General features: G+C 60.3%; 1 protein-coding gene across 1 annotated transcript; it reads right to left on the minus strand.

Annotated features, from left to right (window-relative positions):
- Positions 1 to 136: 136 nt before the first annotated feature.
- On the minus strand, positions 137 to 24,190 carry HHIPL1 (HHIP like 1; the record flags this gene model as incomplete). The annotated part of the gene is made up of 9 exons (XM_084239593.1): positions 23,915 to 24,190; positions 17,037 to 17,683; positions 14,391 to 14,534; positions 12,000 to 12,328; positions 11,506 to 11,632; positions 7,988 to 8,133; positions 5,233 to 5,314; positions 2,681 to 2,763; positions 137 to 687 (listed from the first exon to the last, which is right to left on the minus strand). Exons 1-9 carry the CDS (start codon positions 24,185 to 24,187, stop codon positions 137 to 139), a joined length of 2,382 nt encoding a protein of 793 aa, XP_084095719.1. The 5' UTR covers positions 24,188 to 24,190.
- Between the last annotated feature and the right edge of the window lie 752 nt (positions 24,191 to 24,942).

The raw sequence follows: 24,942 nt of genomic DNA on the forward strand, positions 1-24,942 counted from the left end.
AGACCCCAACTCCTGCTGTGGCTTCTGACCCGCAGCGCCCCGTCGGGCAGGGATGGAGAGGAAGCGCGCGCCCCTGCGCACCTCCCGGGGCCCGCCGCCGGCAGACCAGGTGTGCCCAGGGCAGATGGGGGGCAGCCTACAGGTCGGGGTCCACGTGGCTGCACACGACGCCCGCGTCCTCCTGGTGGCCGCAGTTGTGCCGGCCCACGCCCGCGTGCGCGCACTCCAGCAGGCTGCGCTCCGAGCCCGCGCAGCGCACGTCGTCCAGCAGGATGGGCAGCGCGCGGCCCTCGCCGAACTCGGCCCGCTTGGCCGCCCGCACGGCGTGCGCAAAGCCCAGCTGGCGGCACACCACGGCGGCGGCCTTGGCGTCCCAGGCGTCGTCGCACACGGTGCCCCAGCGGCCGCCGGCGAACACCTCCACGCGCCCCTGCCCGGCGCTCAGCCCCGAGGGCCGCACCAGCCGCACCGCGCCGTTGGAGGGCGCAGGGTCCCCGGCGCTCGGCCGCCCCCGCCGGCGACCCCCGCCTTTCTGGGTCCCGGGCCTCCGGCTGGGCCGCGCTGGCCGCCGGGTGGGCCCGGGCCGGGTGGGCCCGGGCCGTGCGGCCGTGGGGCGGCTGCGCCGGGGCGCCTTGGTGGGCGCTCGCGCTGTGGGCGGCGGGGTGCTCTCCGGCCTCCAGATGAATTCTGCACAGTGGAAAAGGTGCTATCAGAGGGACCCTGGCCCCCCAAACCCCCAGCTCCCCACCCACAGTAGGGATCCAGGGAAAGAGTTTCCCCTTGAGGACCAGCCTGGGCCTGGGGGCCAGTGGCTGCTTCAGTCTCCCCCAGCTGTGCCAGTCTGCTGCTGGGTGTCCCCCACCCTTTGCTTTGTGGCCAGGAGGCCGAGGCCCACCCATGGGAAAGGCACCGCAGGCCTCCAGCAGACTGGCAGGTGGGGCCCTGCTACCTAGGGGCCTGGGGCAGGGGGACACTCCCACCCAGGCTCTCAAGGCTCCTGACCAACCAAGGGGAGCTGGATGGAGCTCTCTGTTCAGCTGGGCCCACACAGATGGGGTGGGGGGCAACCCCATCTACCCCCTCCGGAGGGCCTAGAACAGGCTCTAGGGGGCTGAGGGGGTGGATCCTTTTGTCCTTGCAAGACACGACCCTCACCTGCCCAGGCCAGCCCTGGGATAACCTCACTATATCAGACCCTCAGGCATGGCCTCCCTCGGGGGGTGGACCCCCACGTGACTTGGTTAGTATGGGGAGGAGTCCCAGGACCACCAGCCCAGATCCCCTCTGCCTCACCTCTGCCCACCCCACTTTGAAATCCACTAAGAGATGAGGTGAAGCAAGGGCCTCCCTCCAAGACCAAGAGCAGGGGAGCTGGGAGCACCCCGTCATGAACCGGGGCTCCCCTCCCACACCCTGAACCCCACGCCCCCTGTGGAGAAGAACTCCTGCTGGCTGTTCCCACTTTGCTCCCTCTGTCTACATTGCCCCCTCCCTACTCCACCATACACACACACACACACACACACACACACACACACACACACACACGGTGCAACCTTCCTCTTCCTCCCACACCCAACTCTCAGACTCCACTCCAGGGACCCCCACACACCCCAAGTCCTCCACTGCTCTGGGCCCCCATGGCCCCAGCCTAGCCACTAAATGCCTCCTGAATGTCCCGGCCTGGAGGGACAGGGCCGGCCTGTCTCTCACGGCCCTAGCGTCCAGCTCAGGGCAGGCAACTAATAAAAGCTCCCGAAATGAAAAATAAAAATAAATAATATATTTTTTAAAAAGCTCCAAGTGCAGTTAGAGCAAACTTCCCCAAACATTGGCTTCCCACCTAAAGGGCCACCCCACTTCCAGGTGCCTTCTTCCTGTCACCCCCCCCCTGCAGATCACCCCTGCTTGGTGATCTGTGGGCACCCTTGGCCCCTGAGGTGTTTCCTTTGGGCGGTGGGTGGGTTTCAAATTATGAGATGATATGAACAAACCAAGAATCAGGAACTGAGATGGGAGCACCGCCCACCCCCCCACACACCCCCCTCTCCCGGCCAAACCTGGTCAGCGTCCATCTTATTCAGCGTTGTTCCCCCAAATGAAGCACATAGTGTCGGGGGGGCGGGGGGGAGGGATAATTAACTAGTGGGTGGATTTCCTGCTTCCCCTGAGAACTGGAAGGTCTCAAGTCGACTCTGGGCCTTTGTACCACCTGCGGGACAGCCCCCTCCTCGGCCTCACCCCTTTCAGTGCCCCAGATGCCACGGGTGGCCTTGCCTGGCACCAGGTCATGAGGATCACCCCCCCCCCCGCCAAGCTAGTCAAACAGACAAGGTAGGTGGGACTGAGGCCCCTCCCCAAGGGGCTGTGGCACCTGGAGTGACTTCCCAGTCGGGGCCATGCTTTCCCTGTCCCTCCTGCAGACTCCACCATGCCTGGCCTGGAGCCATGTGCCCCATGGCTTGTAGCCGTGCCAGGCCCCTGGACCTGGCACGCAGCACCCAGGTGACAGGTCAAGGAGTTGGCCCCTTTAACTGAGTGCCTGATGGGTGCCAGGCACAGAGTGAGCCCCAGGGTGGAGGAAGGGCGTCCAGGTCCAGCAAGGGCACCCTCACTGGTTGGAGGGGGCTGGGTGCAGCTGTGGGGATGTTCCTCCCCGTCCCCCTGGGCGGGCACTTACTTTCTTTGGGCACGAAGGGGATGAGGCGGCTCCTCACCTTCACCCGTGGGGGCTGGATCCGACACTTGCCAGGGGGCGCCCGCCTGCCGACACACAGGAGGGGGGTCAGGAGCCCCTCCCAGGAGCCTGCCTTCACTCTATCTCACACCCTTCCCCCTGCAGCAGGGCGGGGAGGGAACAGGCCAGTGTGCCTTCAGCCTGGGCAGGTGTGGACCATCACAAGGGCGCTGAGTAGGAAGCCACTGCTGTGTGGGCTGCGGCCTCCTGGCCGCCCTGGGCCCAACCCAGGAAAACCATCTAACAGCCTCAGCCTGGGGCCCACTGGGGCCGGGGAGCCGCCTTTCCTGAGCCACTTCTAATTCAGAGTGTGAACTGTCCCGAGGATGCTGACCAAGGTCACGGTCTCCCCCCACCGGACCAATTCCTCTACTCCCACTTGGCCTGCCACCCTGATCCCTCGGTCCCTCTCTGCCCCTCGGGGTTCTGGGTTCCTGATGATACAGAATAGGAGAGGGTCTCTGCATGAGGAGCCAGGGGCAGGTTAGGGCAAGCTAAATAACTGGGGGTTAGGGGAGTGCCTCAGAGCCAGGAGCAGAGCGCAGGGGCCCAGGGTCTTGGAGGGTGGGTGGCGCCCACAGGGAGAGGAGACTGCACTGTGACATCGTGAGCATGAAGGACAGAATCCCATTTTAGGGCATTGCAGGTTGTGGCCTGTGAGTCTCGGACCAGGCCTGACCCTATTTGGGGACTGCCCCGATGGGTCCAAGAGGCCATTAGGCCCATCTGCACCAGAGGAAAGCCCAGGTCCCCCGGGGCCACCCATGGCTCCCAGACAGGTGTGGTCGAAGAGGGAAGCTAGGGGCGACAGCACCTCATACAGCTGGAGAAGGGTGGGTTTCTGGGGGTCCTCAACTCCAGAGAACATGCACTCGCTTCAGGCAGGCCCGGCAGGGCTCTAAGGCCCTCACGGGAATTACCTTCACATTTGCTAGGCTAATCTTTGCTATGCAAAAAGGTAGAAGATAAACTCCAAAATGATAGAGGACAGGACCCCAGCGCCTCGGCTCCCAGTTTCCAACCATGTGTCATGGGGACCCCTTGCAATATGTTGTGGGTGCAAAGAAACTCATTTACTGCAGAAGAGAAAGCTGGGTGGGAGGGAAGGGTGCTGGCTGGCAGCTGGCTCCTGGGGCCCACAAAATCATGAGCCGGAGACTCCCTCTCCGGTCAGGATCCCTTGCTGGAGATAACAAGCCAACAGACCGCAGTGCACGCTGGAGCGCGCGACAGGTCAAAGGCGACATCTGGCCTGAATTAGGGGACATTTCCGTCGCGGGTCGGCGAGACGGCCAGGGCAGAGCGGCCTGATGGAAACTCACCCAGCCAGTCCAAGGGCCTTTTGGCACTGGTGTTGCAACACGGAGCTGTTTACACCACGTGGGGATCAAAGGAGAACAAGACACAGCTGGCAAGTCCCCCCTCAGGACGGACCCAGTGCTGGCCCCGAGGGCAAGATGGTGGAGACCCCAGGGAGAGGGGGAGGGTGGGGGGAGGGGCCAGTCACGTGGATAATTAATGGGTTCGGGCTTTAGAAAAAAGCACTGTGTGGTCAACAAGGGACAACAGAGAGGCCCTCAGAGACCAGAGGAAACGCCAGAGACAGATGACTAACGGAATGTGGGTCCTGGACCGGGTCCCGGAGCAGAAAAAGGACTTTTGGGAAAAACTAGAGAAATGCTCTTTCCAGAATGTGGCGCTTACTACAGCTGGGATGGAGCTGGGAGGGGCCGAAGCTGGAGAGGGAAGTCAGGAGACAGCCACCGGCGATTTCACTCCTGAGGGGACCATGACAGCGCTAAGGAACAGACAAAACTGAACCAAAACAAAGCCCAGAAATCTGATTCTGATTGCAGAACTGAAGCTGGGGGGGTGGGCTGGACGCAGGCCCTGGTGGGGGGTAATGGCACCTGGCTGGCTGGCGTAGGGGTCACACACACACCCCTGCAGCACACAGAGCGCTGTCAACAAGTGTCCCTCAATAAAAACTGAATAATCGATAAAAGTAAAAGCGTGGTGGTAATGTTAGGGAGAAATGATGTCCTGCACCCCGTTTTGTATCGGGGTTGCTCTACAACAGTAACAGTGCTGCCCGGTGTTGGCTCCCCGCGGTGACAAAGGTCCCCCTTGATGTAAGAAGCCGATGAGGGACAAGGCGGGGGGCCCATTGGGAACTCGGGACTATCTGGGCACCTCACCTGCCGCCTAAAACCACTCGAAAATGTGAGATCCTTTATCTTAGGCTCCCTCGGTCAGATTGTTCTGGACCTGGAGGGCAGGGATTTGCGTAAACCACTCGAAAATGTGAGATCCTTTATCTTAGGCTCCCTCGGTCAGATTGTTCTGGACCTGGAGGGCAGGGATTTGCGTCCCTGCATCCCTCTCCCCGCCCCCCGCCCCCCCCCCCCCCAGTGGTATGGCTTTGGTGAGTCACTGCACTCATCTGGAAAAGGGAGGTGAGGTGGCAGAGGCCAGGGCTGGGGGCAGGCACTCACCTGGACGGGTCAATGACTTTGTAGACGACCCCGTGTGCGGCTGTGGCGCTGGGCACGCCTGTCGACAGGAAGTACAGCTCCCCTGGGATGAGAGACAGGCCAGGAGTGAGCAGCAACTGAAACAGTGCCCCCCATCTCTGCTCCCCCAGGCTCTGTGCGGACCCACCAAAGGAACCAGGAGGTCAGGGGCCCCACCTCTGGGTCGCTCTCCAGTCCCCAGACCTGGAAACTAAGGCGGAGGGGGGGGGTGGCCATGGCCCAGCTTGCCCACTGATGGCTTACGGGGTGAGGCAGACACACCAACCCTCAGTGCCTTCCTGGAATGGGCGAGCCTCCAGGGTTCAGAGGGTTAAGTGAGCACAGGCTGAGCACCCCAGGTTCATTGTCCCATCACCCTCATCCTGTGAGTCCTTGAGGTCACCTCTCTCCACTGACCGCAGGCACCTCAGGTGGCAGGGACAGAAGAGGACACACCCAGAGGCTCTGGTGGGGACCCCAGCCCCTGCACAAGCTGCATGTACACGCCAGCTGTGCTGGGCCAGCCCCCCAGCCTTAGTGCCTCCACCGCTCAGGGCAGCAGTGGAGACAGCAAGTGGCTCTATGAGCACTGGCCCAAGGATGCTCTCGGGATGTGGGTGCACCTCTCTCCTCACCCCACTTCCTGTCCCCTGGGAAACTGTCGACAGCACCTGTAACCAGGAAATAGGCTCCCACTAGTCCCACAGATGGAAAAACAGAGGCCCAGAGAGGTCAAGAGACTTGTTCCAAGTCACACAGCTGGTGAGTGAATACGCCAGGTCTGCCCTCTGCCCACCCACAGCAGTATGGGACACTTGGTAGCTGGAGGCCTGGACACCAGCCAGGGGCGATTCAGACATGGAAGAGGGGGCAGGAGCTCTCCCAGAGACAGGGGTGGGGGTGGGGGAAGTCAAGGAGAGGTCAAGTCAGACAGTGAGCACATGGTGGGCATTTGGAGGAAGGCATGTCCCTGAAGAAGTCAGGGAGGGCTGCATGGGGGTGGGGTGAGACTCAAGGCTCAGGAAACCTGGAGAGGCCAGGGTGTGATGGGACAGATCTAGCTGTGGCAGGGAGCTGGGGGGAGGGGGGGGCAGCGCACTGAGTGGTTGGTGGTACCTGGCCCCTCCAGGAGCACCAGCCCCCTTTGGGGATGGGAGAGGGGCAGTAGGTCCACATGATGATGAGGAGGAACTGGGGTGCCCTGGCCAGTCAGTCCCTGCAGAGAGCCAGCGGCACAGCCCCTGGGCGTACTGTCTGCCCCGGCCTTTGCTTCCCCCTCTGGGCCTCTTTCTGGAATGACTCGAGCCTCCCCACACACACTGCTCACCTTGGCCTGGAATGCCTTCTCAACGGGCTTCCTTTGGCTGATCAAGATCAAGGTTAAGGCCCAGCTCAGGGACCTGCAGGGGCCAGGATGGGGCCAGTGCCCCCTCCCCATGACTGGGCAGGGTAGTCAGCCTTAGTTTCCCTTCTGAGGCATACTTCAAGCCTTGACCTTCTGGAAGCGGGAGTCCCCAAGCCCAGGCGCGGGCTCAGAGCCCCCACCAGCCCTGCAGGGCTCTGCCCGAGAGACACTGCCCTCTGGACTCTCCAGGGTGGACTGTCCCGGGAGGACGCTTGGCCACCAGAGGTCCGTGTTCTGCAATTTACAAATGTCAGAAGAACAACTGGAGCTGGGAACTGGGAGAGGTTTGTGTGCATTGGACTCCAGGGCTCTGACTGGAGCTGGCCAGCTGCTGACTGCTGTGCCTTCCAGGGGTTGCCTGGCCAGGCCCCCCAACCTGCTGGCCCTGGGCTGGTCTGTTCTAGAGGAGCCTCCCCTGGCTGCCCAGCACTTGGTGTCACTCAAAGGGCTGAGGTGGGCTGCTTGGGAACTGTACCTTCCAGGCCCTGCTTCTATAAGGTGGTGGGGGAAGGCAGAGAGAAGCACCCCTCCTTCCAAAGCATGTTAACCCCCTACTGACAGAAATAAAAGGGTTTCAAGGGCCCCCATGGGCTTGAAGATGGCAGTGGGGGCTGGGGCTGCCCTTTTGGGAATTTAGATTCTGATGGGTGTCGGTGCAACAAAGGTTCCCAGACTGGGGCCTGGGGCTCTGGGCTCAGGGCCCAGCAGGGCATACCCCTCCAAAGGCCCCCTGGGTGGGCGTTGCCTAGCAACCCTGCCAAGCATCCATCAGGCCCCACTGGGGGCCCCTGGGCTTTTGTCCAGGGACAATCCAGGGCCAAGGACAAAGGCAGGAGGCAGAGCTGGTCCAGCCTCCCTGGCCCCTCTCCCCTCCCCCTCTGTTCTCTGCATAGAGCACCAGAGCCTGAAAGTGCCCACTCATGGGCAAGAAGGCGGCGTCCAGCCGTGTCTGGAGGACAATGCGGCTTCATGTTGAGGTTGAAATACTTGCCACGAGGAACCCAGGCAGGAACCTCGGGCATCTCTCTCCCCACCCGCCTGTACCTCTGGCATTGCAGGGACTTCCTAGTCCTCTGCCCCCACTCCCAGCTGTGTCAGCCTTCTGCCCCTCACAGCAACCCTGCCTGGGGTGGGCTGGGACCACGGCCCCCACCTTCCAGAGCAGGACGCAGGAGCCCAGGCCAGCGGGGACCGGTGCCCAAACAGCTCTCTACCCACCTCCCCCATCCCCAGTCCCAGCCCCCTGGTGTAAAGGTGATTTTGGAAGGCCCAAGGATGGGGGGCTGGCCCCAGGCCTGGGCCGTCAGAAAGGAGAGGCTCAGGACTGCTCACCGGCCTCATCCTCCCCGAAGGAGATGACATGCGGGTGGTAGTTGTTGATCAGCCCCGGGAATGAGCACGTCTGGCCACGGCCCATGCAGATCTCGTTGTAGCGCCACTGGCCCGTCTCCGGGTTCTCTCGGAGGGACATCAGACGCCTGTAGAGGAAGATGACTTGTGGGGTCCTTCTCGGCACAGTACCCAAGGGAACCCACCTGCCAATTTGCACACCTGCCAGTTCACACACCTGCCAATTCACCTGGCCAGCCGGCCAAGCAGTCAGTCACTCTGCTATTCTCCAGGCTGCCAGGACCAGACAGAGCAGGCCGGGGCAAAGGGAGCCTAGTGCTCAGGACGTATTCAGGCGAGCAGGCATAGGCCGGTGCGCTGCAGGGGGGGTGCAGCCACAAAGCTGGGTCTGCGTGTCCCCTGCACTGGCACCCACTGTGTAGCAGGGAGGCCCAGAGGAGTTTGGGCCAGAGGAAAGGGCTGGCAGAGGCAGAAGTCAGCGGATCAGAGAGAAATGCTGTGAAGGCGCGCCACGGCCAGCCTGTATGGGATGACAGCAGTGCTGGCTGCAAACCCGGAGCCTCCGCCTCCGGACCCGAGATAGGCCCTGCCTCAGGGTGAGACCCTTCATCTCTCACAGCCTTGTCTCTCAAACATGTCAGTGACGCCTACTAGAGTCATTGAATTCAAGGTGTGCGCCTTACCCTGTCTGGAAATTAACATATGCCCAGGAAAGAGGGTGCCTGGGAAAGCAAATCTTTTGTTTCTGCCACGTGCTGGTTTCATCTGTGATTCCTCCCCTTCTCAACGCTTTATAAAGAAAGCCCTACCTGAAGGGGGTGGTTGAAAAAGCAGTTGGCTGAGCCCGCCTTCCCAACGGTCTCTTCTCCCTGGTTTGAATCCTCACTTTGATTATCTAATAAACTCTGTCTAACTATCATTGAGATTTTTATCCAATTAATACCACTGACCCGCAGGGCTCAGGTGGGCAGCTGACCTCAGTTTCGGAATCCTCTGGGCTGGTGCCCAGCGGTTTGTACAGACCCCGGAGCTGCCTCCGCTTCAGAGCTTGAGATGAAGCTTAGGCATCTCCGAAAACTACCGAGCTTGTCCCGTGCTCCCTTCTCTACCTGTTAGTCACCTACTGATACTTTTGATGGAGGACAAGAATAGAAAAGCTGGAAAGGAGGCCTCAAGACTAAAGCCTGACTCACACAAGGAGGTGGGAGTCGAGGGGAATAACATGACCATTAACCTAGCTGTAGAGGTCATGACCCTTAGGCACCAGTGGCTTATCACAAGGCACGAGACCTGAGCAGGATCAGATGCTACAGGGAGTGGAGCACAGGCCTGAAGGTAAAGATACGGAGATTGGGCCCACCCTGGAATCTCTGATCCTGCTTGGGTCTCATGCCTTGTGATAAGGCACTGGCGCCTAAGGGTCACAACCTCTACAGCTAATGGTCATGTTATTCCCCTCAACACCCACCTCCTTGTGTGAGTCAGGTTTTAGTCTTGAGGCTGTTAGGGGGAAAAGGATGTCCCAAAGCAAATTCCACATAGGCTTTGTGGACTCCACCCCCACCCCAGGTCAAAGCCAAAGACACTGGGAACTCCAAATCCCATCACCACCAAAGGGAAGGTGGCTGGGACCTGAGGGTGGGGTTAAGCAGCCAGGTGGATACAAAAGGCAGACACGTGGGCTTTGGGGTCTCTCTCCATTTTTGGGCTTTTGGCCAGCAGCAGCGTCTGGTCAGCTCTGAGAGTGACTTTGGGGTTTCCAGGTCGTCGGATCGGGTAGGACACATTAAAGACTTTATTTCCCTATTTTCTCCCTGAGTTGTACATTTTCCTTATTTCCTTTTCTCTTGTAAATAAACCTTTTATTAACCCTTTTGCATGTGTCTATAGTAGAGTATTCATAAGTCTCTTTAAAGCGCGCGGGTGAGGACCCACAGCCAGGAACCCATTTAATATCGGGGTTGCTCTATAACAAGGCCTCCTTTCCAGTTTTTCTATTCTTGTCCTCCATCACTTTCACACCCTGCTCAGACATCCCCTCCTCCAGGAAGCCCTCCTGGCTATCCTGCCCTAGGCTCCTCCAGCACTGGGCTCTCTGAGGCTGGATTAGAGTGGATGCAGCATGGGGCTGTCTCTTTGATTCAGGTCCAGGGTGTTCTTCTGTCGCCTGGCCTGGCGAGGAGTCTGACCCCGCGGAGGGGATTGGGAAAGTTAGGAGAATCTGTGGTCAGGTGACTGCCCTCTCTTGAGGGAGGGCAGAAGAGGGAGAGGAGAATCTGGTTAAAAACAGAGGCTTCATCAAGACGTACTTCCCAGACAGGACAGCTGAGTCACAGAGGCCAACCCCAGGGAAGCCGGGCTGGGAGAAGACCCCAGGACACTTGGCTGGAGTCTGGCATCTCTCTTGGCTCCAGTGTAGAAGTCCTGGGCACAAACCAACCTGGTCACAGCTTGCAAGAGGTGAGGATTCTGCCAGCCTCAGGCTTCCTTGTTTCCTCCCAAGGAACCCACTTGGCTGCCCTCACGAGGAGAGCCCTGGAGGGACTAATGAAGGGCCCCAGATATTGGACACATGCTAGTGCAGTAGGTGGGCATTAATCCTGGTGGCTCACAGTCACAGGGCTAATATGTGGGCCAGGATTTGGACCCAGGCTGTCTCGGCTGCACACCCTGCACTGTGCCAGGAGTACATCTCAACTGCCCTGGTCCTCAGTTTTCTCTTCTGTACAGTGGGTCACGAGGTTCCTCTGGGGAAGGGGCCTGTACCACGGCAGATCTAAGAGGTATGTTCTCTTTCCTGCTCCTAAACCCGATGGTGTGACTCACCCCAATCTCCCCACACACACCCTCTAGGGTCTCTGGGTGGAGGTGGCATTGCCATAGCATGTGAGCTTAGCATCTGGTCAGGCCCCATGGTCAGGCCTGGGTCCCTGTCCCCAGCAGGGAGATGTCTCCTGGGCTGGGGTATCCTGGCTGCCGGGGGACAGGCAGGGTTCCAGGTGCTGGTCAGCAGGTATAGAGGCAGGTCCTGGCCTCCCCAGGAGTGAGGTGGCCCTGAGTCTATTGGGGAAGTTGTCCCTGCCCCTTCCATCCTGCCCCCCAAGCTCCTCAGATCTGTAGTCAGGCCTGGAACCCACACCCCAGGATGGGAGGGGAAGACCATGTTCCTGCCCTGAAATTAGCATCAGTTTCAAGTGACAGGTGCGCTTTATGGGGTGAAGCGGGGCAGGCAATGGGAGAGAAGGGGGCAGGCAAGGTGTGTCCTCAGCTGGGGACATCCTCAGATGTCCTCAGAGAGGGAGACCTGCTTGGCTGCACCGTCCCTGTCAGAAAGCAGCTCTGCACGTGCACGCACACACGCACACACACGAATGCACACGCACAAATATACATATGAATACGCATGCATGCACATGCACCTATCAGGGAACCAGTGGCAGCAACCAGGGGGACTCAGGGCTGTGGGTCTGTCTTCGCACGAGAGCCCTTGGGCCACTTACCCGCTCATGAAATCCCCGAAAATGTAGAGGCCGTTCAGGTTGGGGTACTCGCAGCCCCGGTACACATAGCCCCCTGTGACCGACTTCCCCAGCTTGTGCGGGTAGGCGAAAATGGGCAGCACATCATCTGCAGAGGGGACCAGTCAGGGTGAGGCTGCAGCCTGCCTCCAGCTGCTAGGATCAGACCGTCCCCCCAAAGCTTCCTGGGTGGTCCTGACACTGGAGGTCAGGGATGGGGAGGTGTCCAGGAGGACCCAAGATGGGCCCCACTCAGGGAGGGAGATGCTCACAGCTTTAAGACTGGGAGGGAATGCCAGGGTGGGGGGCCAGTGGGAAGAGAGAGGAGCACCCCAGGGAATGGGGAGCTGGGGGAGGTGCCGGGTGGGAGGTCCCGAGTGGGGGAGGGGGCGGATCTGGGATGGGGTCACCGAGGCCGGCACTGGAGGGGCGCGCCCCGAGGCGGTCCCGGGGCGCGGAGAGGGGCGGGCGGTCACCTAGGGAGGCGTTGGCGCACAGCTTGCGGTCGTAGCACTCGAAGCCCTCCCGGGCGCGCCAGCCGTAGTTGCGGCCGCGCTCCACGATGTCCACCTCCTCGAACTTGTTCTGCCCCACGTCGCCGCAGAAGAGGCGACCGCGGCCCGCGCCGGAGGCGGGGTCCCCGCGGTCGAAGGAGCAGCGCCACATGTTGCGCACGCCCAGCGCGTACACCTCGGGCCGCGCGGCGGGGTCGCCCGCGAACGGGTTGTCGGGCGGGATGCGGTAGGGCGGGCCGCGCTCGTTGCGGGCCACGTCCACGCGCAGCACCTTGCCCAGCAGCGCCGACCTGCGGGCGGGGCAGGGTCATGGCTGGGGTCCCGCCGGCGCCAGGACCCACGGGCGGGACTCCACGGCCCACACTGAGCCACGGTCAGGCTGGAGCCTGGTGGGGGCCAGACACCCGATCCTGTCCTCTCTCAGCCGCTTCCCAGCAGGTAACCCCAGTCATCGTTGATCGGCACCTGACTGTGTCCCAGGCACTCCGCAGGCAGAGGACACACAGCCTCTAGCACCTTGGGTCATCCTCACGGCAACCTTTCAGGTAGATGGGTACTGGTGAGACCCCCACTTTACAGATGGGCCAGCTGAGCTCGAGGGGAACCTACGAACGCGTGCTCACGGGGATAGTAAGCGGTGAGGCTGGGGTCAGGCCCAGGGAGCAGGGCCCCAGGACAAGCCCTGGGGAAAGTCACCCCTTCTAACCACCCTTGACCTGGGCCTTCCACTCTGACATTAGGGGATCCCCTCCTTCCTGCCGTCTTCCAGGCTGCGCCGATGTCTTGTGTCTAGGGTTCTCGGCCAGCGCCCCGCCCAGTGCCAGCTGGTCACAGCCAGTGTGCCTCTCGAGAGGCGGGGTCAGGCCGGGAAATAGGGGAGGCGGACCGCAAAGATCCAAGCAGGAAGGGGGGCTGGCACCCTCGCTTTTTCTCTCACTCATGGGCAGAGCCACATCATGTCAGGGCAAGGTCAGGCCCCAGTGGCGACTCAGGTCACCCCGCATGCTACACTTACCACCCCTACTTCCAAGATGAGGCCACCTGGCCAGACTGCCCACCTGCCGCCGACATCCACACCCGGGGCCCCAGAGCAAGACCAGCCCAGGATGCGCCCTTCAGAGCCACACAGAACGGGGTGCAGCCCCAACCTCCACAAGCCACCAGGGGAGCAGCTCTGGGGTCTCATGCATTGCATGGCAGAAGTAGCATTGCTCGGGAGCCCCCACCTTGAAGAGGCCCAGAGGCACGTGCCTTGATCTGGGGTGTCTACACACCCACTGGCTGCGCGACTGTGCCTGGGCAGCCTGGCCTGCGCTGCACGCTTCATGTGCCATGTGCCTCTCCTCCCAGCGGCAGCACCCGGACTTCCCCCTCATCATTAGACAAGTCACACTGGACCCCCAGCAGTGACGGGACCCGCGCCGCCTGCCCCCTTCTCCCTGCAGCAGGCTGGGAGTGGCCCCATGCACCTCCGCAGACCCTGCCGCGCAGCGGGAGCCCAGTGCCAGCGCCCACGCCGGCCTGTCACCGGGCAAAGCTCATAACAGCAAAATAATGTTTTAAGTTCTGTCCAATTATCCACAAATCCTTAATTTCTATTTTCTCAACTCCATCTCTAAACACATCCCAAACACGCAAGAGCGGCGCGGAGTCCCGCACTGTCACGCATGTCACGAGCCCCGGCCGGGAACGCTGTGATTACTGTAATCAGCATCACAGCCGCTATTTTTACTTTCTGGGGTGAGGATGCTTTTGTCATTTCTCCTAAGAGGTTGGAGGAAGCCGCCTGAGATTGCTGTGTAGCCTTGTCCACACTCACATGACCCGTGTGTGTGTGTGGGGGGGGGTTGGGGGTGGGTGGGTGTGTCTGGCGCGTGGAATGAGGGCAGGCCATCTGCTCAGGCCAGCAAGTGAGGAACCAAGGGCGAGACTAGGTTTCCATTTCGGGTCAGCCTGGGGTCGCGTGGGCCAGAGGACCCAGGAGCTCACATGTGCCTGCCCCAACCAGCTCAGCCTCGCCAGTGGCTCTTCCTTCCTCCCGCTGGGCTGGGCTGACTTCAAGTAAAGTCCCAGAGGTGCGCTGGGGTCGCTCCTCAGGGGCCCAGAACAGGTGGACTCCGTGCCTGGGCCTGGACGAGCAGGACGCCCTTACTCCTCACGGCCAACTCCCCAAGGAGATTGTTTCTAGTCCCCGCTGACCAGGGGCCGGGACTGGCCTGGGGGCCCCAGCTAGTAGCCATGGGCATGGGCCAAAGCCCTCACTACTGCCTGTCCCTCGTGGCTAAGGGAGTTACCCCCCAGCCCAAGACGGGTGTGCAGACCCCCCTAGCCGCCAACCCAAGCAGAACATACTTGTTTTGGGCATTTCCAAACTTCCCGAAGGGGTCTCCGGCCATGCCGCCATCCCCGGTAAAGATGTAGAGGTACCCGTCGTCCCCGAAGAGCAGCTGGCCCCCATTGTGGTTCGAGGCTGGTTCTTCAATCTCCAGGATTATCCTAAAAGAAGATAAGCAATCCCCCCCCCCCCGAAAAAAAAAAACCAACTCAGCCAAAAACACAAAACAAGATGACAGCAATAAAGTCACCGCTGTCTTGGATGACATTTTAGTCAAAAAGACTTTTCACATCTTTCATAGCAGTGAATTTGTATAAGGATCTGATAGGCTGGGCAGGGATCAGTCATACCATTTTGCCCATGAGGAACTGGAGGCTCAGAGAGGTTGAGTCACCTGCCCAGGGTCACACAGCTCATACGTAGCAGAGCTGGGACAAAAACTGACCTTCTCATTCTGATATAGCGCGTTTTCTACCACTCCCCACTGCTAGCACCTGCCCTGGTATGGCAACAGGAAATTGTCGCCCCAGCCACTGGCACAATTGGTTTCTTCATCATCAGAGTGACCCACTCGCCAGCCAATCAAGTGGGGCACGTGCCACGGCCTCATCTGTTATCTGCCATCCCTTCTATGGTGGGCAGCTTGGCATGGGTGGTTGGGGGTGGGGAGAGGCACGGGTGGGGTGGGGGAGAGAGGAGGAGGCTGGCTCCTGGCTACGGCTTGCCAATGAAGAGTGGGAGACAAGAGGGGAGAAGCGTTTCCTTGGCTTCCAGCGCTGCCAGTGCTGGTGGTGGAGCTGGCAACAAAGAATGGCAAGTGAGGACCCGGGTTTCTGCCCAGACATAGCAGGAGCAGCGAGTCACACAAGAGAACTCCCCACTTTGTCCCTCTGGCTTCTTGCAGTGCCCTTCTCCTGCCTTCCCGATACCCCGATACCCACACAGCCAACTCCCTGTATTTCCCTCTGCATGAGTGCCTTAGGCTTCCAGGACTGGTCGCTGACTTCATCCCTTATCTATGCAGAGAAGAAGAAGAAAGGTTTGTTTGAATTCAGGACTCAGGGACTTCAGAGACCAGATCAGACGCCTTTCCACTGGGAAACCAGCACACATGACCTGATGAGCAGAGGAAAGCCCCAAACCCCGGGCCTGTGGGGTCGGGCCCTGCGCAGCCCCAGACTCTGGGCCTTTGGGGACGCAAGGCTCCACTGGCTCCCGCAGCTGACTCGGGCAAGGATGGCCATGCATCCCCAGTCCTGCCTGGAGCCAGCGTGCTCACCTCTCCCTGCCCGCATGAGTCAAGTTCTCTGCTTGTCCTCATGAGGTCCCAGAGGGTCCTCACTCTGAAACGTGTTCATCTTCACATTCTGTGTTCCGCCTCCAGTCTTTATCAGGATTCAAGTTGTGAAGGTCACCCTTGGAGCCTGTCTATTCTGTCCCTCTGCCTACCGTCTGGGTCAGGAGAGCTGGTCATGCAGTATTGTATAAGACAGCGAGAGTCATCTCTTACCCTTTTGCGTTGGCTACCAGGAAGCTCATCCAGAATGACTCTACATGACAAGCTCTTCATTAGCTCTCACGGGCAGCGTATTTGGTTGCCTTGCTTTTTCATGCCTTCAGTGTCAAGAATTTGCATTTTACTAAATACTCCATATGCTGTTATATGTCTATTTGCCCTTGCATCCTGTCCTGGCTCTCCTCCTGTTGTCTACCTCAGTGGGCCAGCTCCCATGAGCTGCTTCTCTGCTAGCCGGCTCCAGCTAGGTTCAGCCATGAGCAGGCACTGGCAAGAGGGCGGAAGGAGGGAAGAAGCTGGGGATTTCTCCCCATTTGCCTACTGAATTATCTGGGATGGTTTATTTTCCTGCTGAACCCAAACTGATGACTCTTCTGCCAGGCAAGGTCAAATCTATTTTGAAAACAGTTGTGGCATAAACAGTACGCAGAAAGACTGGTGTTGAGAGGGACAAAGACCTGGAGGCACGGAATGGAAAAATCTGCTGGAGGTGATGGGGAGCCATTTGCCTGGGGCAGAGGGGTTGGACGAGGGAGGTAGAAGATGGGGCTCCAGAAGAAGGTGCAGGGAGGCCATGGGAGGGCAGGGTGGAGCAGTGGGAAGGGCTTGGGAGACAAACAGGGCGCCAGTTCTGAGGCTGCAGCTGTGTGACCCCGCAGGTCACTTCACCTCTCTAAGCCTCCTCTCCTCAGCTATAAAATGGGGGGAGGGAACACTAATCATTGGGCCTTATGGCCACCAGACAGAATGAACCATATGAGGTGCCTGGTCCAGGAGTCTGGACGTGACCCTGTGCTGGCTGTTGACGATTTTCCTTCCCCTGATCCCAGACATGGGTTCAGCCCCTCACCTGGTGTGATATTCTAAATATTTAACGACATGTGTGAGACACAGCATGACTTGGTACAGTCACACTGAGCATGAGGGTGCATGCTGGAGTGTATCTCTGCATGCCTGTATGGGTGCAGGCCAGTGCATATGGGTGCATGTTGGTGCAACGGGTGCTCACTGCTGCACATGGGTGCATGCCAGTGCATAACTGTGCATATGTGCAGGCCAGAGCATATGGGTGCATGCTGGTGCTTATGGGTACATGCCAGAGGATGTGTGCCCTGCCCCCTATCAGCAGGGCTCCCAGGGAAACCACCTCTCAGAGCTGTGGTCCACGGTGTTCACGTCGTCCTCAGAGACCTTGAACTCGCTGATGCGGATCCACTCGTTGAAATCCACGCCCACCGAGTAGTAGACATAGAGCTTGCCGTTGTGCCGGAAGCTGGGGTGGAAGGCCAGGCCCAGGAAGCCCCGCTCGTCGCCTTCCCAAGGGGAGGTGAGCACAGCCTTGCTGATGTTCAGGAAGGGCTTCTCCAGCCGCGAGCGGTCGGACAGGTAGGCCCACACCAGCCCCACCTGCTCGGCCACGAAGAAGCGGTGAGTGCCGTCGTGGGCGTGGACCATGGCCACCGGGTTGCGCAGCCCATTAGCCACCTCCTCTAGGCACAGCTGCAGGCAGCCCTTGGCATCAGCCACCACGCGGCCCAGGTTAGAGTTGAGGTTCTGGTTGACCAGCAGGTGCGGGAAGCAGTAGTCCACGTCGTCCAGCGACAGGTGGCGGCAGAACTTGGCTCGGTGGCCCTCCAGGGCCTGGAGCTCGGGGTCAGGGGAGAGGTGTCGGAACAGGCCCCGGCACGAGTCCCACATGTCCCGGCAGTAGTCCTCGCAGAGCCCGGGCAGCGTGCGCAGCGGTGTGGCGGGGTCCTCCGCATCATACAGGTGGGCCGCATATGGGGAGCACTCCTGCAGAGACAGGGATGCCGGACAGGTCTTGGGGAGCCTCACCAGCCATGCGCCCGCGCCACCCACTCACCGCCCGATCCCAGTGTGGAGACGGCCCTGTCTGCCGCCACCACCGGCTCCGGGGGCAGCAACCCTGGCCGGCACCTGCCCCGGGGGCAGCAACCCCGGCCGGCACCTGCCCCTTTTTTCTCCTCCCAGCTGCTAGGAAAATGAGCTCAGCTCTGGTCACTACGAGAACAGCAACTCCTGAGCCAAGGGGTTACCTTCATCTGCTCCCGCTGCTAAAGTGCTGCCTCGGTCTGTGGCTGTGACTCACCCTGTGACCTTGAAGACCCAGAGCCCCATGGGAGGCGACCTGGCAGGCACGCAGCAGACCATGAGTCCCACATGCCTAGCACCTCCCACGAGAGGGGACCCTGCTCCCCTCCCTGGGAACTATAGGGGCTGCAGCTGTGGCTGGTAGCCCTGGATTCAGGGAAGGGCCAGTGGTCTCCCCGCTATACCCTCTTTGTTGCTTTGTTTCTGAATAAACCCCATTTCAGTCAGAACAACTGATGGCTTTGTTCGAGGTCACTATACTTAGATCCTCCCTCCAGGGACACCTCCTCGGAGATGCCTTCCCTGACCACCCCACCCACCACGCCCATTTCCTTCTGACCTCTGACATGGCTTAGAAAAATAAAACCAAAAACTAGGACATTCTCTAATACCATAATAAAAATGAACTCATTTCATGTCTGTTGTCTGGCTTTCTCAGAGCCTGAATCCCTGGGGGGCAGGAATTCTGCCTGTCTCTGTCACTGCCCAAGTACCATGGACCTTCCCTGGACCCCACCCCGCCCACAGCAGGGGCCCAGATCCCAGGATCTCTAAGGACCTCCTCGGCTGAACCCCTGAAATGAGCACACACCTCCACCCTGAGCTTAGCAGGCCTGGCCTGATGGGGTTTGGGGAGATGCCAGCAGCCTCAGGAGATGCTTCTCCAATGGAGGGGAGCCCTGAGAGGTACCTGCTCCCCCCTCACAGCAGGGCCTGGCCAGCCTGGCTCCAACAGGAGGCCTCCAGGGTCAGGCTGTCCTCCTGGCTGTGTCCTCAGGCCCGGGGCCAGGGGCTGCTCCCTGGCTGTTGATCACTCCACCCTGTCCTCCAGTGCTACTGTGGGGCTGAGGGCCACTGCTGCTGAGTGCCGGCGTCTGGCCACTTGCTGTCCCGGGCCCAGAGATGCAGCCCCTGTTTCATGTGCTCTGCTCTGCAACAAGCAGGTCAGAAGCAGCCCAGCCTCTGTGTGGTGCCACGTCCCCTGCCCACCCAGGGCCTTGGAGCATCCTGGGAGTCTAGCCAGTGGTGGCCAGTGAGCCAGGGAATCTGGACTCCCACCTCTTTTATCTTTGCAAGGTAGGGTCCTTGTGACCCCTGTTGCTCAGGTGAGGGCTGAGGCTTAAAGAAAGCCACGTGCCAAGAAGTGACCAACCACATCAAAAAGGCTAGCAACGGGTCGACTAGGATGCGGGGAAAAATGAGCCTTGGTGTGCTGCTGGTAGGAGCATAGATGTGTCCAGCTCCGATGGAAAACTGCCTGGGGCCTCCCCGGTGGTGCAGTGGTTGAGTGCTGGGTTGCGAAGCTGCCCGCAGCCTCTGCAGCGCCGGTTCGATCCCTGGCTGCTCCTCGGCCACCAGAGGAGGGTCCCACATGGCGCACAGACCTCTCCTGCCGCCCGCTGCTCCCCTCAGCAGTGTACTTCGGTCCTTCTGCCTGCTCTGCTCCCCGCTCTGGCTCTGGTGAATTCTCTCACCCTCCCGCGCTTCTGACTGTACCCAGTGCATATATAAATAAATAAATCTTTAAAAAAAAAAAAATTAAAAAAAAAAAAAAAGAAAAGAAAACTGCCTGGAGGGCCCTCAAAATATTGAAATGGATCTGCCATTGTCTCCAGCAGCTCCTCTCCCAGGGGACAACCTGAAACACAGAGCACTAATTCCAAGGGGTACAGGTCCCGGTTCCAGGGCAGGATATTTACAGCAGCCCAGGTCTGGAAACAACCTGTGTGCCCAGCCACAGATGGGTGGGTTGGGAAGATGTGGTCTATAGACATGATGGAATACTACTCAGCTATAAAAAAGATAAATTCTCTACATGTGCCACAACATGGATAGAACTGGAGGGGATGATGCTAAGCAAAGCACATCAGAAGGAGAAAGACAAATACCATTGATTTTACTCATGTGGCATACAGAGACACACGCCAAGGAACAGACAAAACAAACCCTAGAGGGCCCCCCTGGTGGCGCAAGGAGTTAAGCACAGCACTGTGAAGCTCTCCGCAGCCTCTGCAGCATGAGTTCAATCCCCGGCCAGGGAGCTGACCCACAGGGCGCCCCAGACCTCTCCTTTCTCCCCACTGTCCCCCTGAGCAGTGGATTTCAGTCGATCTACCTGTTCTGCTCCCCACTCTGTCTCTGAGGAATCCTCTCACCGCTCCCTCCCCCCGCATCTCTGACCTGCACCCCAGCTCTTGTATGTATGCATAAATAAATAAATCTTTAAAAAAAAAAAAAAAGCCCTAGAAGTCTGACTGCAGCACGGGGCTGCCACAGTGGGAGGTAGAAGGTGGGAAGAAAGGGGGCCCCCTGGACTGCGGGGGGCTGTGGGTGCTGGGTGGCATACGTGGCATGATCACATCCATCTGAAGAGGCACTAACCTGTGTTGTAACCCACCATTACCTCAATTAAAAAATTAAACAAACTAACAAACAAACAAACAAACAAATAAATAAATAAATAAAAAGTGGCCACATCCATGATGCCCCGACCCTTCTCTTTCCAGATCATTCTGCAACATTTTGTTCAACAAGTACCTCTGGAGCCCTTGCCTCAGTTCCAGAGACACGGGGGGCAGAACGGGCTTCTGGAAGTCCATCTGAGCACTCTCCACTGCTCAAAGCCCAGTCCAGAGGCAGAAAGGGCGAGGAAGGGCCTCCGGGCAGCCAGGCTGGAATTTTGGCCTCCACGCACCCCTGGGACCCGCAGGTCCTTACTCGTGGCCAGTAGGCACCCACCGACCCACAAGGCAAACCTGGTGCCCAGACCCGAGTCACGCAGAAGCGGGAAATGTCAGAACATGGACAGTGACTTCTGCTGGCAAAGAGGACGGTCAGCAACTAGTCTTGCAGAGCCCGGAGGTTGGGTGGGGGGCAGGAGGGGGCAGCTCAGAAACCCTGGGGAATTGGCCCATGTCATACAGTTCAGTGGCCAGTGAGCCTGGGAGCAAATAGCCTGCTCACTTTACTGTCCTGTGCGGTCACTGACGCTCATGACTCATGTCCTGAGTCCAGCAGCTTCTTCAGTCCACCACTGTCTTCAGGAAGGACAAGTCTTCGCACACAGTGTTCCCTGGCAGGGCGTTCCCGCCTCATCCTGTCCGCATCTGGCAAACTCCTACGCATGACTCAAGGCCCGGCTGGAGAATCTCCTCCACTTCCCCATCTCCCAGGGCTCTGGTGCCCCCTGGCCCTTGTGGACACTTCTACAGCCCTCTGTCCATTTCACAGCAGTCATCAAACTGTACCTCTGCAGGTTAGGGGTGAGCTCTCTACACCGCCTGTTCCCTCACCATCGCCAGGGAGGGCACAGCTGGTCTGCTTGGTGGGGACATGGTTGTCTATCCCTCAGGCTTTGCACCCCAGGACCCAGCACCCCCTGGAGCTTTAAGAAGGCAGGCAAGATGAATAAGTAATATGAGAGGGCTTGGAGCCGGAGCACATTGGGGACTGGGCTATTTCCCCAACCTCCCTGAGCCTCTGTCCTCATCTGTAAAGGGAAATTCCAACCTCATACAGTTGTTGGGAAGAAGAAATTGAAGTGATGCATGTATTTGTCCAGTTGATGCTCAAATCATATGACTCAAATCCCTGACTTTTACAGGAAGAGTATGGTCTTTCTCCCCATGATCCCATAGTGTTCAGCCATCTTTGGAAAGACTTTTGCACATTCTGGTAAGTACCTATGTGTCCGTCTCCTGAATTAAACAAGGGGACTTTTGAGGCTGGGCCTGTAACATGCCAACTTCCTCTGGCCCAGCACCCAGCGGGGCCCACTCCTAACAGGCTCCTGGGAAGCAGCTGCCAGTACAGGAGCCTGCAGAGTGTGGGTGCCACGGACACCTGGGCCTTTGGTGCCCGCAGGTATTTAGAGAAGCAACTTCAGTTACACGGGAAGTCCCTCCTGTGGGCTGGCTCACACCGACCCCACCGCGTTCTGGGATGCCCTGGGTCCTCAGTGTCTCTTCTCCCATGCCATGGGCATCAGCTGGATGAGGGCAAATCCCAGGGAACAGTGAAGGGGCCAGAAGGGAAAACCAGCTTCTAGCTACGGAGCACCCTGGGCATCTGGAAGAGTCATAGATGCCAGACAGGGCAGGGTCTGGAAGGGACTGTGGGCAGGGCATGTTCTCACTGCCTGTCTCCTGGCATCTGTGACTGCCTGAATGGCATCATTGGCTGAAACCTCTAAATAAAGCCCCTTGGCCAACTCCCCTGGTGGAAATCCAGAGGTGCTGCACCCGGACACAGCCCGGGCCTGCAGAGTCCTCCATCCAGCGGTCTCCTGTTCTCCCACCGGGCCCTGCCAGGGAGGCTGTGACCCAGCCTCAGCTGCCCTCTCCAAGCTCACTCCAGACATGAGGTCACCCCTGACGCCAGGATGAGGTGCTGGGCATTCTACTGCTGGCGGCGCAGGAACAGGGCCTCCTGGGAGGAGAAAGAGGGGACCCTTCCCTTCCTCCTCCGCCTCTGAACCGCCCACTTTATCTGCCCCGCTGAGCCTGGCACACAGGAAGCGCTCAGTAAACAAATGTGGAGTGGATGTGTGACCCCGCATGTGACTGGGGGGAGGGAGACCTGATCCAGAGAAGCCCCCAGCAGGTGAGGGGGCTGCGCCTGACCAGACCATTCTGGCTCCCCTCCGTGGCAGGGCACCGGCGCTCAGCAGAGTCCACCCAAGGCCAGCACCTCCTGCATTGTGGTGCTCCCTGGGCCCCTCCTCCTCTGCTGCCAGCCCGCTTACTCCCCATCTGGATGGCCTGCTCACCTGGGCAAGTGTGGCCCAGTGCCCACCATGGCCGCCTCTGGGCCGTGTGACTCCCCAGACAAGTTGCTGCCACATTGGCCTTCTCTGAATTGGCCTCTGCCAGCGCCCCCTTCCCCGCAGCCCTTTCCAGGACTGGGCTGCCAGTGGGTACCGCGGAGGCACTAGAGAAATCCAACCAGAATCTCTGCTGAGACCCTCCTATGTTGTCTTGTGTGAGTGGTAACCCTGGGGGTGGCTAAGACAGCCCCCAGTTTAGAGGATATAGAGGTCACATGACGAGGAAGTGGAGAGTCAAATCCCAATAGACTGTCCGACCCCAAGCCAGGCGCTGGGCCCTCCCCACAGCCCTGCCCTGCTGGACGAGGGCTGGGCACTGCCCCCAGGACTCCCCTTACTGCTCAGGGGCTGGGCCAGGGCCAGCCTGAGGGCTTTCTGACCTTGACCCATTACCTACCCAAGTTCCCGGTACTTGGGAATCAGAAGGAAAAAGAACAGTAAGGCACCATCTGGTGAGGGTAGAAGCTGGGTTCTGCCCTCAGAGGACAGATGGGGCAGAGAGGTGTCACCAAAGAGATGTCACTGGACGTCCCTGTCCCTGGTCTCCAAGGGTGAAAAAGGCTTAGCCCTGGGGGAGGGGGGTCACCATACCAGGGAGCGGGCATAGCACAGAGGAGGTGGGGGCTGCAGAACCCTCTCCCCTAGGGTCTGAGTACCTGTGCATGTCAGGGTCTTGGGGGTGTCTCCCAAAACCCTTGACCAACCCAAGCCCAGTCTTTGCCATGCAGGGCTCTGCAGCCCACCGCCCCTGCAGCTTCCCCTCCTCAAGGGAGCACCGAACCCACAAACACCTGCCCTGACAGCACCGGGGACTGCCTCCAGGAGGCACCAGGGCAGAGGAGCCCCCAACTCCGAGGGAGTGGTGACATCACCCGTCCGTCCTGCTTCAGGAGGGGAAACTGAGGCCAGAGAAGGCCCAAGTCACAAAGCAATGCCCAGCTCCGCACCCGGTGCGGTGCGCAATCGCTCCCACCAGGGTGCTCCGGGTCCAGAGCCCGCGCAATTCTCGTGGCAGCGGAGTGGCCTCCGCCCGCCCTGCCCAGCGGTGCCCAGCGCAGCGCCCGCCCTCCCGCCGCGCGCCCGCTCACCTGGCACAGCAGGTCGAGCGCGTAGCCGGCGCACGCGGCCCACAGGGCGGCGTCCACGCGCGCGGCCAGGGCCCCGAAGCGGCGGGCCAGCTCCTCGTCCTGCTCCGCCGCGCAGCAGCCGAAGGCCGAGTACTGCGAGCAGAAGCGCAGCGGCTGCGGCGGCCGGAAGGGCGGCCTGAAGTCCAGGCACTGGGGGTGCCCCGCCGCCCCGAGCGCCCGCAGCGCCAGCAGCGCCAGCAGCGCGCCCGCCCCGGCCGCGAGCGCGCCCGCCATGCCGCCCGCCGGCCCGCCGCGGAGGAAGCGGCGGGGGGAGGCACCCCGGGCCCGCGCGGCCCCGGGGCGCCGCCCGCCGGGTGGGTCCCGAGCGCCCGCCTCCCGCCTCCCCGGCACCCACCCGGGCGCGCGGCGGCGGCACAGGGGGCCGCCCACAGCCCTGGAGCTGGGACCTCCTCAGACGGGGGTCATCTCTGCGGGACAGTGGGAGGGGCCGGGCAGAATCGGAGCTCGGCCCACCCGCCCTGCCCGCTAGGCGCAGCCCCTCGCGCTGGTCCCGAGCCTTTGCAGCTCCTGGGAGCGGCTCGGCCTCCTGGGCCCCCAGGGGCCCACTGTGCTTCAGCCTGGGGCCAGCCTTCCTGCCCGGAGCCCCTTGAGCCCCTGGGATTCAGGGGGCAGGCGCAGACCTGGACCCCTGCGCTCCAGTGTGCCTGCGTCTGGGCTGGGGAGGATGTGATGGAACCAGGGGCAGAGAGTCCCGGGAGTCTGGTGGAGGGTAAAAGCCCCCGATGGGAAGCACAGGGAGAAGTGAAACCTGGAGGGCGGGTTGGGGCGGCCACCAGCTGCCAGAGTCCACCCTTGGCCACCCCCCAGTCTTCCCTACCCTTCCTGGGCCAACAGACTCCCCACAGCTGGAATGCCTCACCTGCTCCTGCCACTTCTGCAGGTCTCCTGGGGATGGGGGTGGGGGGTGGGGCCAGCCAGCTCTGGCTTGTAGCTGCTGCCCCAGCTGCAGCCCTGCGTCACCCACCTGG

Source organism: Talpa europaea, assembly GCF_964194135.1.
Source record: "Talpa europaea genome assembly, chromosome: 8".
NCBI lineage: Eukaryota > Metazoa > Chordata > Mammalia > Eulipotyphla > Talpidae > Talpa > Talpa europaea.